Here is a 16,318-nt window from a genome sequence, read left to right on the forward strand (position 1 = left end):
AATGGTAAGATTTGATTTAAAATCTATTGCTATTTATTATAACTCAAGACCTGATTAACTAAACTGGGGGGCCAAGTGCAGAATTTAAATTTAAGCTTCACTCAGTTCAAGTCTACATATTTAAAATATTTTAGAGTACTCTGTAAGTAACGCTAACTTTTTCATTTAAAAAAATCTTTAACATTATTCACTGATATCTTTAATATACATTATTAATACTAGTGCTACTTACATAGCTTCTCATAAAATTTAATTATAATTCATAAAAATATTAATTCTTAGTTCCACTTTTAATAATAATATCTGTGTTATGTTCATAAATTAAATTTAAACATTTATATTTACATATTTTTAACAGTATTTTAATATTTGGAAACGAATTGTTTTATGCTTTTAATAAGATAAAAAATATTTACTGTTTAGAACTGTAAAAGCATTTTAATGTTTTTGCCTTTTTTATATAATTAATAAAAAAAAATGATTAAAGTTTAAAAAACACAAAATCAACATACTTTAAGACAATAATTAATTTCGTCATAAGAGTTAAAAGAAATAAAACCGCTACAGTACAGTAAATATTGCATTTTATGTTGTGTATAAAAAGAAAACCAGCCACCTGAGTTCTTATTTTTAAAGTAGTATCACTTGAGTATTTGACACTCCTTTCTTTCACGCCACTACGCTCTTTTACATAATATTATTGTGGGTACAACACGTTTGTTTATTATTTGTTGTATCGTATATTTACTGATACAGATTGTACATTTTCCATTTTAATAAATATAAAAGTGGGTATCAATGGTATTATAGATTAAAAAAGAATGTAACTTTTTTACTACGATAATGTTATTGACGCGTGAAACAGTTTTAAGTTACCTCGCCTAACCATTTTTGTTTTGTTTAATTTCGTATATTTTTGTTAGAAATAATATTTATTAAACGTTATAAATTTTATCATTTTAGTAAAGTATCTGCTAAAATATACATACATTAATAATTGCATTTTATTTATAGATAAATATTAATATACATAAATATATGTGATATTTGAAACTTACCAACGCGTATCTTGGCTCGTTTTGGTAGATAGTGCCCACGCGTGTCCAATTGAAATGTCTTAGCAACGCTAGTCGAGGAGCGTTAAATGCATTTTCACTTGGTACAACTCGAAAGAAATTTGGAAAATCTGTATTGCTGAACATTGGATGGGTATCAGCATATGACAACTGAAAATTAAATCAATTGATAATTAAAAAAAAAAAAAAGATATTAATTTATGTAGGTATGTAGAGTTATTCATGCGTGTCCGTTTGAATGGGAAACTACTAATTCATATTATTTGTATATGTGTGGGTAGGTGCGTATGCTTCTTGGCATGGGAGAAAGTGATATTGGAGAACATTGAAGAGGTCCTAAGGGGATTAGCCTTTCAAAATTCAAAACCCCATAAAATCAATAGAATTATTCATTAATCATTAATTTACGATCTAAATAGTTAATAAACATTTTTATTATGTATAGTATTGTTTCCTTAAAAATTAATTAATAAATGAGGTTCGAACGTATAACTACTTCAGCCACAATTTAATTTTTTATAATAATTCTCAAATTTCAATTGACATCATAAAACATTAAATCTTTGTATAAGATAAAAATAAATCATAGTTTATAAATATTTTTATTAAGTTCGATACATTTTTTGACGTTTTAGAAATTGTAATGACTTTTCTATAATTAATACAATAAGCCTGTAATATTCTGTATATGAACATGGTTAAACCCGTCTAATATTTGAGAGTCAATTTTGCAATTTTGTTCGTACGATCACAGGGTTTTAAAAGATTCTTTCATATCAATAAGTATTTTTAACGGTATTATTAAATAATTTTAATGATTTCAAAACATTATAATGTTATAAAAATCAAATTCTTAAATACAAAAAATGTCTTATTTGTATAAATTAATATGCTTATAATAAAATATAAATATTTTGCAAGGATGTGAAATACTCTGTGTTTAGTTTAATTTATTATCATTTTATTAACTAAGTATATGATTGTTTAAATATGTGTAATAAATATTTTATTTTATTTTTAATGATTTTACACTGCAGGTACCTATGATCAAAAAAAAAAAAAAATTTAATTAATAATAACTAACTAACAGTTTTTAATAATTTGATAATATATTTATTTAAGAAATTATTGAGAGTCGAATCGATATGCCCTGAGACTATTTGAAAGATAAAGTATTCAGATTTCTAGAGTTTTTATTATCAATATGTTGCTAATTTAAATTTAATACCACATTATTTAAAATGACGTGCAATGTTATGAATTATTTCAATCTCCTTGTTTTTTTGTACTTAGGTATGTACACGTATAATATTTCAATTTCGATATTTTTTAATGTTAGTTAATTAATTTGTTGTTTTTTATATATTTTGTTTCATTTTTTTTAAACTTTATTTTGCTATTATATATATTATATATACATAATATGTGAATTATATGAATGTTAATATATGAAAATGCATTAAATTCTTTGTAAAAACCACACGGTATTAATACTATTAAATAAATAAAAATAAAAATTTTTCTTTAGTAGAAAATTCATTTTATAAATAAATATAGGTGAATTTAATTTAATTTAATATAAAATAAAATAAATATTTATTGATTTTTTTTATGTTTGTTGTATACTAATTTATAAATTTAAAGTAATATTCAAGTTTCCAAAAGAAAATATAAAAGTCATTCCATTTATTAGATTTTATATTTTTTGAATATATACTTATTGCGGTTATCCAATGTTAGACATTTATATTTGACATTTAACTTATTAGGATCATAATCTTCAGGAATACTCCGTCACAAAGTTTTCTTCTCGCGGGAAGTTTATAAATGTCAAGAGATTTACGTTTATACTATTCTTTGGAAATCCTAACCAAGACGACCTGTCAATAAATAAGCTTTAAATCTAAGGTCCACCAGTATAAAGTAAATTTGAATTTAGGGAAACATTTAATAAAATATTGATTGACATTGGATAAATAATGTTCTTTACTATCATTACCTACCTTTGGATTTTTTAATTTAAATATGCATTACTCTAGTCGTTGGCAGTATCTATACAACTAATGTATAATATAATTTGAATTTAAATAAAAAACGTATATATCGGTATTATAGCTATGTTCATAATATGTAGGTTATACAACGTTTTAATCGATAACTATTTTTAACTATTCATAGATTATACTTATTTATAACTCTGATTTAATATAACACGATTCTATATTGTAAAACGATACAAAAAACTTGTACAATAAGTATAAAATTATAAATTATTTTAATATTGAAATAAATTATAAATATACATATACATATTGTACTAAGAAGAAGTTATCGTTTATAAAATATTTCTCTTATTCTTGAAGTATAGAATCAAGACCTAATATGCTGATAAATATAAATACATACAAATCTACACCAAAAAAATATTTGTTTAGTATTTACTGAATATTTCAGAAGACAGTAAGCTTATTGTAATGTAAAATAAATAAAAATATATATAATTTTTAAGCAAGTTCGTGAAATTTTTTAATCAATATTCATGTTTTATTTTTGTATTGACAAACGTTTATCAAAATAATAGATATCTTAATCAAATATAGGGTAATTGCAATAGTTTTGAAGTTATTGAAACAAGAAAGTCTCTTGTTTATTTAATTTCTTTGAAAAAATGTTTTTTGTGAATTAAAAAAAATCTGTTTAAATATTAGCACAATAAGGAGTAGATATAAATAAGAATATAATGATTGTATATCTATTTACAAAACATCGAATCGTGTAAATTAATAAAGGCATTGGTTATTGATAATTCATTGGTGTTTTAATTGATATATTTTAAATTAAAAAGTTCACGTTTCACTTATATTATGTGCCAGCTGGGTTGTCAGATATTAATAAACCAAGGTAGTGTAATTGTAATTACAAGGTTACCCAGTACTTTGGATATGCTTCGATATAGGAAACTATTGTACAACTATTGTAGTAAAAAACTAAAATGTCACAGACTTATTGATAAAATTGACTTTTTAGTTTAAGAGTAAGCTGTACTTATCACATATTAAAAAATACCAGCAATAACACAATATATACATTTGAGATATCTGAAAAACGATTAATATAAAGAGTTTTGTTACCCCTAAATACATACAGCACAAACTATAAGTGACCAGTGAAAATAATATAGTATTACACATCAGTAATTTTTTTTTTTAATTTGATTGGATTGATTTGAATATAGGTATAACTGTAAGTCATACAGTTTTTAGTTGGTGACTAATGAAAGCCAATTAATAAAAATGTTGCTATCTCTATGTTCGACCAGTATTAAAGTAATTAAAGTTAATATTTAGAATTTACATTGTATTTAAAATATAAATTATGTATATTAATACCTTAATAAAGTTGTTTACATTTTTGACTAACGAAAAGTTTAAAAGCGGAATAAAGATTAAGGTGGTAGATGATTGTGTAGCGAGTTAAGTCAACAATATCATTTACCTGAGTTATTCTCCAATGTTTGGATGCTTTTGCAATTGGATCTGTCACTTGGGTACAGGCAGCGCCGAACAACATTACTTTGTGCGGTCCTTCGTGCATCATATCGAAAAATGCTTTCATTCCCACCGCTGCATTGCACTGAAAAATGTATAAATAATTATGACAAAATAAAACAAAAATAAATAAACATTTGTTCAATACGTTATTTATATAAATATTATTTAAAATATAATATAAAACGATAAAACGTTCAGAAAATATAAGTTATAGTGGTTCTATGTATACACTGACTTATTTTATGTCTTGGACTTTCTAAAAGGGGTTTTCGTATAGGTACTAAACTGACATGAAAGTTACAAGAAATAAAGTAATCTATTAGCGTTCCGGCTACAGTTAATATTTCTAATATACATAACATGTAGCAGTGTAAATTCTTGAACTTAACAGTTTGTAATAATTTATTTGGCGAGAAAAAAAATGTTTGACAGTTATTGTTAGTTTGATTTGGTTTCAACTTTCAATTATGTTCGGACCGTCTTTAATTTTAAATAATGTGTTAAAATAAAAAATAAAACATTATGATGGTAATATTATTGTATCATCATATTATGATAAATATTCTTAGGATTTCATTTACAACGATTTCAAAAATGCATATGATAAATGTATTTTATGCAACAGTTCTTGAAGATCATTTTAATGAAAAAATACCACTGAAACACCACAAGAAATTTCTATTGTAAAATAGAGATAGAGGTCATGGCATAATACATAATGTAATATAACAATATTTGAGACATAGTTTTGTTGTAATCTCTTTTATACCACATGTTTACTTTTATAATGAAATACAAAGAGAACAAACACAATATCCATTAAAAACATATCAAAATGTATAAAATAAACTCACACCTATATGTACGCGTGAAAAAAATTATAAATCATATTATTTAAATTTAAATTTGTAAATAAAACTTGCTAATAACTATACGAGTGAATATATACATTTTTTTTAATAAAAAATAATTGTTTTAAACCAAAATTATGATTTTATAAAATATCGAAGCATATTTTTATTAAAATCAATTGAGTTATATTCAATTTATAACTTTCACTTATGTTTGGTGTAAATATATATTAAATATATATACATACATAAATAAATGAATAAAAATACGTATGATTTCTACCATGCTTTAAAGAACCGATAAAAGATATCTTAGAAGTCTTACTGAAAATGATTTCTTTAATACTTTGATCATGAAAAAAAAATTAATAATGAGAATTTTGTTCTTATGTATTTATAAAGTGCGAAAACTGCAACAAGAAAGGTTTATTTGAATCATGACACACAATAAAAGTTTATGATTACTTTAAAATGAATAACTGTTATATTAGCGCATTCAGTTATTTATTTTTAAGTATATTTTATAATAACGATTCAAGTGGTAAAATATAATTTAACAACTTTGGTTTTATTGAATGTAATAAACATCATTATTTGTAGTTATTTACCCAGAAAAATATGTTAATTATTGATATGTGGTACATGATAAAACTATTTACTTAAATTCACAAACATTTATTATTGTCGAAGTTGGTAAATAAAACTCATAACAATGAATTTCTGATAATACTTTGTTAACATTACAATAAATATCTACTAATAATTATAAAAATAAGTAGCTATTAAATATTAATTTGAAAATTTTTTTATTTCGTTTACAGTATGTACTAATTTAACAGTGAAATGTATTATGTGCAAAATATCATGGTGAAATATAAATACAACTTTGGAATTAAAATTAAAAAAATATAATATAATTGGTATCTAAGTGTAATCAAACATTGTGGGAATATGTGGATTTATACAATTTTTGTAACTATATTATACTTGGATTAGCGATGAAATTAAAATAAGATTTTAAATTATTAGGTAAATAGTAATAAATAGTTACTTAAAAGAGAACTATTTTATAATATATAAGCATTAAATCATTATTTTAGCGACTATTATCATGTTATATCAAAATTATAAAACCATAAAATAAGAAACAAATATGACAACATTCTGTGTTATTAATTTTATTATTTCTATAAATGTACGCAGTTGAGTTATACTTTAAAATACATAAATAGTTTTATTTTTAGTTTTATTGCGATTAAGTGATATAAAATATAATTGTATATGAACGTGTCAAACGTTATTGTTTCAAACTTTTAAGCTATAGTTCATAATTCTAAAATACTCGACATGCGTTACTATAATAGCTTTATAGACGTAAATATTCGGGCAACCTATTTATAATCATTTTTACCTCCTACCCTCATAAAAAATAAATTTAGACTATACTTGAAAAAAAGAGCAATTGCATAGTTGTAAGTATTTTATCAATAAAATTAAATATCTAATTAAAATACGTTAAGTATTAGCATAATGTTTAGTACAATAAAATACAAAATAATAATTAATTTCAGCAATTTTTTCAATATTCTGAGCCATTTTCAAATATTACCACGAATAGGGGATTCGTTATATTCAGGGGACATAGTAACGTTCCCGGAAACTACCAAACCCTATGTATAATAAATCAATAGAAATTAATATCACTATCACGAATTTATTTTTATTATTCGAAATTGAAAATAGCCACTTGATCAGTCTCGCGGCTAGGCACTTGGTGGCTTTAATGTAAATTAAAATTAGGCCTCACCTTGAAAATATAAATAGTCATATGTAAAATGAATGTCAACTGTATTTGACTTGAAGCTCTATGTGAGTGAAGACGTGAAGAAATAGTAAAGAACTGGTTATAAATGTATAATATATTATAAATGTCGTTTACGATAGTAACTTTGTCATCCGCAAAAGACAAAAAGTATAGACAAATATTATTTAAGATATTTGCCTACGTATACACCTACCAGTTACCAGTAGTCTTTCTGTAGACCACATAGGTACTTTTTATTGGGCTTAACTGTTATTTGGTTTAACTGCATTAAAGGAGAATTTATAACGGCATTGTACCCTTGGTGTTGTGTGACCATAACTTTTAATTAAATTTGGCTCTCTGTTCCTTTTCGAATGTAATTCATTATTTTACGGGCCACTCCCTCGAGTGATGGTTTACAATCACCACACGTACACAATATAAATCCGTGACCGTAGTTTTGATAGGACATTTCTAATAACAATAATATTCTTCATGTAGGACCTAAGTTAAAAATAAAACGACAATGCTGTTTGCACTAGTTTACGAATAAAAAAATCAGTATAAAATAAAGTAATACTATAATACTATTCGGCACCATAATGGTGCCACATATTGTATCAATGATTGATGCGTTTATATTTTTTTATTTACGTGTGTTTTATTTGGATTAATCATGCGCAGTTAATCATTCGCTACACTTATTGGTTAAAATTAATTAATATACAAATTTCGATCTGATACAAATACATTAACCTAGACATGGTGAATACGTACTCTGGAATATTAAAATCTGTCCATTGACAGTTTTTTGTATAGTGATCGGACGGATGTGTATACCCGGAAATGTAAAATCATTCAATAATCGAGACCATCCGACAAAACGTATTGGACAGATGGACATATACATATATAATAGTGTATTGATATTTCATAATAGGTAATATATTATAAGAGTTCGTTAAAAATTGTTTTATTACTTTTATTCATATGATAAGTGGTAAAGTTATAAGCATATTACTTATTTTTAATAACACATGTACAGTATATGTACACATCAAAGTAAATATGAAACTAAAAGAAAACGGTTCATGTCGGTCATAACCATAAACGTATGACATATTACTTTATAACGTCACCATATTCGATTTTATTCTATTGTCGTTAAACGCGTATTAATAATATTTTGTATAATAGTTGAATGTGCGTTGTCAAATTATGATATTAAAATGTATAAAATATAACTACTGATATCTACTGGGATGGATGTCACTCGCAGTCGGAAATTAAAAATCATCGAAACTTGCGCGACGTGTCATTCGCATTTTCGTTATTCATAATCACACGTCAGGGGCATAGCCATCGTTCAACAATGCAAGAAAAAAAGAAAAAGAAATAATAATGAAGTGATTTTATTGAAATTCGAAAACAATTTTTTAATTAATATTTTAGATCCTGAGAGGAGCAGTAAATGGATTGATTTTACTGTGATTTTTTTCACAAATTGAATTGAATTTATATTTTAGAGTTTAAAATTATTTTTTTTCCAGTATTTTTCAAAATAATTGGGAAAACAAACAAAAAATTAAAGAAATCCAGGAATTTTTACGTCAAACCAGTTTTTAACTCTTTTTGAGATATTTATTAATAATTTAATTTTTTAATATCAAAAATAAAAGTATAAATATATAAAAATGTTTCAAAATATTAAACAAGACTTTTAATGAGGGATTAATTTTCCAATTTATTAAAAATACCAAAAAAATATAGTCATTAGTCACCATACTATTACCCACTTGTTTACCTTTTTAAAAATATGGTTAAGGTATTGGACAATTGTTATTAAAACCACAAATATTTATAATTTCGTATTAGTTTTTGATATAATTCAAAAATATTAATATAATTAATATATTCTAAACTATATAACAGATTTGTTTTATGCTTAAAAACTAAATAAAAAAATGTTTAGAACTATTTTATGTAAATATTTGAAAACTTGAATTTCTAATTTTTATGAAGTATTCAAATAATTTAGTAAATATTATTATTTAGGTAGATAGCGGGTAGAGTAGTGATGTTTAAATGTATAATAGTAGGTGAGTGGGTGTGCTTGAATTTATGTTGTCTTAAAAGATAATTATTTTGTGATTTATTACTATACAATTTCACAGATGAAAGTGATGATAACGAGTGACTTCTTTCTCATGACTACATATTAAAATAAAATTGTCAACAGTCAAACAATTTATATTATTGTATTAAAAAAAAAGTTAAATTAATATAACATTTAAAAAGAAAAAAACAGTACATATTTAATATTTAGAAATTATTATTATAATATGAAAATTGAAAAGCTAATAATAACTAAAGTATGTTATTTATACATAATTAAAGAATAGTCTTAATAATAAGTATTTTATACAATACAATATCGAATACTTTAATACTGTAGTCTTTGGTTTTCATCACTAAATAAAAACTTGAATGTTTTATTTTAAACTTTGATCCAGTGTAGATTTATTTTATCTTATTCCCTGTTTTATTTTCAGTAAATAATAATAGAATTAATTCGGTTTTATACCAATGATAAATATCATCAAATTATGAGTTTAAATTGTGTAGTGTTTATTTAAATATTCACTATTTAATTTGATCATTACAAAACTAAATACAAAACAAGCCAGACTTTACTAAACTAATAATAATTAAACCCGCGTGCATTGTATTCATTTTTAAACTTTGCGCTTTTGACAAATAATAAAATATTATGACATTTTGAAATTTACAAAAACATTGTTTGTACAACTAAAAAAAAGTAATTTTGTTTTGTAAAACAAAAAATTATAATAATAACATAGTAGTAAATAGTTATAAAAATTGTTAAATATTCTATATGATTAAAGTTGAAATACTATTTACATAAATCGAATAATTAATTTTATAATTTGAATTCTTTAAGAATTGAAAATTAAAGTAAATGATTTTGTATTTATTAGATTATATTATGTTCTTTCTATTAAAGAAGAAAATTTGCTTTATTTATTATAATGTTAAAAATGTTTGTTCATAATATGAGCTGTTCTGTGTTCGTATAATTCTATTATACTTGTTCTAAATGTATGCATGTTATTTATATAATATGATATGTATGTGTTAAATATGAATGATATGATTGTTTATATAAATAATTTAATGAAATATAAACTTAAATTTTGATATAATATTTTAGTTATGTCATTAAAATTCATTTTAAAAAAAACTATTATTTGAGGTTAACTCTTAAAGTTGGTTTGAAATACAATTTTTTCTCATATTTTTTAGATTGTACTGAGATCCTTTGAACTGAAAAAATCATAACTATTAACTCCAATGAAAATATTTAAAAAAAAATTACTAATTGAATAATCTTTAGGAATTTTTGATATAATATTATAAGATCAATAAACATAAAATACTTGTAACATATTATAAATTCGTATTGGTTATTTATATGTGAAATGGTTACATTATTTTGAAGTTTGGTCAATTTATAGATACTAATTTATAAATATTTTTTTTTAATTTTGGAAGTCATAAATCAATGTTACTTATTGTGTTGTAATAACTCATCGAGTAAAGATTATTTCGATAAATGTGGCTTTAGGAAAAACATAAGAACACGCAAGTTTAAAAAAATTCTTACTATAACAGCTAATCAATCAACTTATTCATTTTATTATCGGTATATTTAACACATTTTTTTGGCTTTAAATTGATTTATTTTACATTTTTGGACTAAACCTCAGTTAAATTTTTTTGTTTGTGTGATTTTATCAACATTTGATGTATAATTATATTATTTTAAAAATATTTATTTTATGTTTTTGAATTTCAAAATATTGAAAAATTAGAATCTTCAATAAGTTACCAGTTAAATGAAACAAATAAGGTCTTATGCAATTAATTTACAAATATTTATATTACAAAAAAAAAAAAGTCAAATGTAAATATTTGTTTGTAGTTTTTTTAGTACGATCAACAATTGTATAATTTTTCTTAACGATATTATTCGAAAATGGTAATAATTTTTATTAAGTCAACGTTATGCTAATTCGAATTTATAAATATTTAATATAAAATAAATGTATTGTATTACGGACCGATACTATTTATGAAAATGAAATAAACAATAACGATAATAATAAATACAAATATGTGGGAAATTTTAAAAATTATTCATATTACAAAATGTTAGTATTCAAATTGATCGTTCCATAAATAATATATTTATAAACACTATAAAACAACTGTGAAAGTTGAAAAACTCGTCCTGAATAATTAAGTATCAATTTGATTTAAAAAAAACTTTGTTGGGGTATATTGCTTTAAGTCTAACTTAAGCGTAGGTAAATGTTTTAAATTTTTTTTAAATTTAATATCAGTATTAAAGACAGATTAGTTACAAACATTTCGATAGTAAATGTTATTAAAAATAAATGCTTTCATTTTTTGTCATAACAATAAGAAGTTAACAAACTATCTCCATTTAAAATGATCATAACTTGGCTAAGTTTCAATTTTTAGTATGTTATAATTTACACGCGTAATAAGGATATTTTACCATTCATAATAATAATAATGCCAAAATGGACATAATTTATTATTAGATCGATATTGTAATCTATGTATCTTGATCCGAATGTTTACAGAAATAATAATATTCCGAAAAATTTAAAATACTATAATGTGCGTTTATCTTTCATTTTACCTATAAGGTACAGAAAAGGAAATAAGAAAAGATAAATTCATAAATATAAGAATATATTTATGTTCGTATATTTTATAAACCCAATAAATATTTTTTAAATGTTCAATATAAAATAATGTAATACCTAAATAAACTATAGAATATTAGAATGTTTTTATAATATAAGACATAGTAATAAATAAACATAAAAATTCATATTAAAAGATGCGGATATTTAAGTATTAAATTCTTAAAAAATATTTAGATAACTACTATTAACGTACTTAAATGCATTATGTCTGTCGAATTAACCCAAAAAAGAAAAATTTTTTTCATTATACTGTAATCATAATTTTATATTAATCAATTATAGTACATACATGGAAATATATTTTTTGCTAATATTATACCTAGAATTGAAAAACATAAACATTTCCAATACATTTTTCGAAATGATTTAAGTTGAATACAAATTATCCATTAATTAACATAAAAATACGGAGACAATCATTTATATATAATGCCAAATTATAATAAGTATAAATATTTGTAATAAAAAAAAAAAAAAATATATTATACTTGGTAATACCATTTATTAAAATGTAAACGTGTTTTATTAATGCACTTTAGTGTATTGGTTTATATTTATTTAATTTTTCTATATATTAAATTTGAAAAAATCAATTACCGTTAATTTTTTTGTGTGACGAGAATTTTTATTTTTATTGAAATCAGTGTAACTTGAAATACTTTGAAAGGTGTAGCGATGTAGACATATATAAAAAAAAACGAAGACGCATTCGATACTTGAACACAAAGGTTGCTATACCACACATACACGGTATGGTATAAGTAATTGCATTTATATTTGAAATGCATAAATACATTTTCAATTATTTTACTTAACATATACGAAAAACAATTAAAAAAGGTAAAGCGTGATCATGGTCGCGTATAACCGTTGTCGAACATCGAGTCACTAAATATACATGGTTGCCTATATTTTTGGTAGTCGTGCAGGTATCTGGTATATAAGCAATTATTTTTGGCCGATCGATCAAATGGAACCTATTGTTTAAAATATGATATATCACCGACACGACATCGCCGACACTGGTGAAGTAAAATAACGTAGGTACTAGGTACATACCGATTGGAACTATAAAAACATTATATTCCTCCTACGAACGCGATTCCTACGCTTTTATCGCGTAGTCATTAACAGTTCAATAACGAGAAACAAAACAATAATTAGAATTCAAAGTTTAAACACGGCAAAATAACGTATTAATGTTATCCACGGCCATATCATTAATTGATAAAACGGCATAACAATGATGAGTTTTGTGAGGACCGTGATGCATATATTTCATGCAATTTGCGTACCCGGTTTGAATAATAAAATGCTTATTTTAAATAAAATATAAGTGTTTGGTTTCGTAGTGATTTCTATGTATATAAAAAGTTCAACGAACAAAATAATATACGAAAAACCTTTCGAATACATTTATGTACAAATAAACGGAGATGAATATTGAGAATAATAACTTTCCGAACTCGCAACTGTCATTGGATTGGATTTACCAATTGGGAAATATCCCTCTACAGAGCATGTCGATTGGAAAAAGTAATTAACTGATAGGATTATTTCCAGCCATTTAGGTCTTAGAGTGGATTATAAACCACCAGTTTTTATAAATCATTTCTTTTCGCAGCTTTTGCAGCTGAACGCAATAATTTATTTGCAAAACTATGGTATGGTCGTTATTATATTTTCAATACCATTGATGGTATTAAAAATACATTTTTTTACTCAATATACTTTGTATTTAAATGTTAATTTCCATTAAAAATTTATCGAAAAATATTAAAAGCCTTCAAATTTTTTTAAATATAAATTATTTCAATTATTTTACTATAATAACAAAAAGTATAATTATTAATTTATTATAATTTACTAAAAAATGACATTAACAAAATGAATTTATAAAATATAAGTAATAATATTATTGCCAATAACAAGAACCTTCTTTTAAACAAATCAAATTGTTTGCAACTTCATATTTTTAGTGCATGTAAAAAAAAATTTCTGTTCAAATTCATATCGAGTATTTTTGATACATACTTAAACACTCCCAATTTAAAAACGAAACGTGCAAATTAATTTTTTTAAATTTAAACATTATATTTTATATGCATATTATCCAAACAGCGTTGTCTTTCATGTATAAATGTTTTACTTGTACGACCAGTATGATTAAGACACGTAAGCCATAGACAAATATTGTTCTATTTTTAAATGATTCCATTTATTTTAGTGTTATTGTATATTTATACTCAGAACATGTACATTCAATTCAAAATTTGTGTATCTAGTGATTTAAATTAAAAAATAAAATATTTTTATTTTTTTTTGGGAATGACGAGTAATTACTATCAAAATAACCACTTTGTATTTATATGATAAACAAGTATTTCTATTAAATAAAATATTCCTCTATATTTTTATTATACCTGAAAAATTAACGTATGTATATGTTCATCAGTAAATAGTGAACAATATATATATATATATATATATATATAAATAATAGGCTTAATATTATATAATTATTAATATTTTTATTTTTTAATATATTATTATTAATATTAATTATTATAAAATCATATTTATGATTTTATAACAATTTATATAATAATAATAAAACACTAATAAGTAAGTAATAATAATAGAACTGCATTAATTATTCATCCTGCCTTTAGATTAGTTTAAAAATATAACTATATGAGCTTTACATGTGATCTATTTGTTTCTGTAATTATTATTTTTACTATCATCATCATCGTTATTTGTTTATCTATTGTTATCATAATTATTTTTTGTTTTGTTTTTTACTCTCGTGTTTTGTCCCTTTCCAAATAATAGCTGAGATATAATAATATTTCTGCTAAAATATCATTAAATAATAATAAGAATAATACAAAAAAAAACAACAACACTCTTATATGTTTTTAATTGGATGAGTAAGCTAGCTTCTGAAGAGGTAAACAGCAAATAGAAACAAATAATATAATCAATATAATATTATGGTACTATGGTACTTACTGGACGAAGACGCGCTAGTAGAATAAGATTATAAGAATATTAATTTAGTTAAACCTTCCGCATTGAAAATTGGCGTTTAATTAAACGTATTCAATGTGCATAATCTAATAGCGTAAGTAAATAAACGATCATTACAATGCATTATTCAATTAGTATTATGTTAATGAAACATAATACATAATGTATACACGTGGAAAAGGGAGTTAAAACAATTAAATTAATCGCTAATCTTGAATGTAAATGTAACGATCTACAACTTGATTGTATTGATGGATATAGTCTGCTTGTCTTCGGAAAAATGTGTTCTCGTGTTAATCAAAAATCATACTGTGTGAAATAGGATTTTTATAAAATATATTTATTTTGTCTGAATGTCATGTAGCCGATTTTCGATCAAAACTGTAACCAATTTTTTATCATCTAGTCGTACCTCGTTATGATTTTATCTAAGATAAGTAATTTATGATTTAGGCTATATTGTTTTATTTCCCTTGTGTACAGATGTTGGTCAGCTGTCCAAATTCCATGTGTTTGAAAGTCAAATGTCCATAAATCTTTGTTCGAAAGGTCTTATTTTTTAGAATTATTATTCCCATAGACCTACTAAGTATTAGATTTATCCGTGATTATTATTTTTTTTAAAAGATGACGCGTGTTCAAAAATATATATATTGTATTTATCATTTTTTAAAACAATTAATTACAACTATAATCACAGTTAGACTAAAAATATCTCGTGTTAAAAAATTCTTCATCTGACAAATAGTACTAGTATCGATAACGGCAGGTTAATTATATCAATTAATATTTGTGGTTCTAAGTATACTTAAAATCACAATGCAGTAGAACGTTTAAGTTAATATTATACTACGCATATTAACAAGTTCTTTATATTTTAGTACTAAGATAATATTATTTATGTCTTATACCAGGAATATTATTCGAAATTATTAAATTGAAACTTTTAAATAAATAAAGAAACCGTACCTAAATACTTCGACATAACTTGTCGCTTACTCGCTTAATAAACTGATGTCTGATATTGTAGATCACAGCGTATCCTTTTAAGTAGCAGGCATTATTTGGCACGCATGTTGAGAATTATTGATGTTACACTTTCGTCGATTTTGTCTATCAGTTTACAACGAACGTTCAGTTGTTTAAATTATATCTATAATTAATAGTAATACAATATTCCAAA

General features: G+C 23.4%; 1 protein-coding gene across 1 annotated transcript in view; it reads right to left on the bottom strand.

The window, feature by feature from the left end:
• LOC132930977 (gamma-aminobutyric acid type B receptor subunit 2-like) overlaps positions 1–16,318 on the bottom strand; it is a 280,952-nt gene that overhangs the window by 41,866 nt on the left and 222,768 nt on the right. Inside the window, 2 exon segments of the mRNA XM_060997114.1 lie at positions 1,059–1,226; positions 4,572–4,709. Of these exon segments, the coding sequence (XP_060853097.1) occupies positions 1,059–1,226; positions 4,572–4,709 (306 nt within the window).

The sequence above is a fragment of the Rhopalosiphum padi genome, chromosome 4, assembly GCF_020882245.1.
Source record: "Rhopalosiphum padi isolate XX-2018 chromosome 4, ASM2088224v1, whole genome shotgun sequence".
NCBI classification, from domain to species: Eukaryota; Metazoa; Arthropoda; class Insecta; order Hemiptera; family Aphididae; genus Rhopalosiphum; species Rhopalosiphum padi.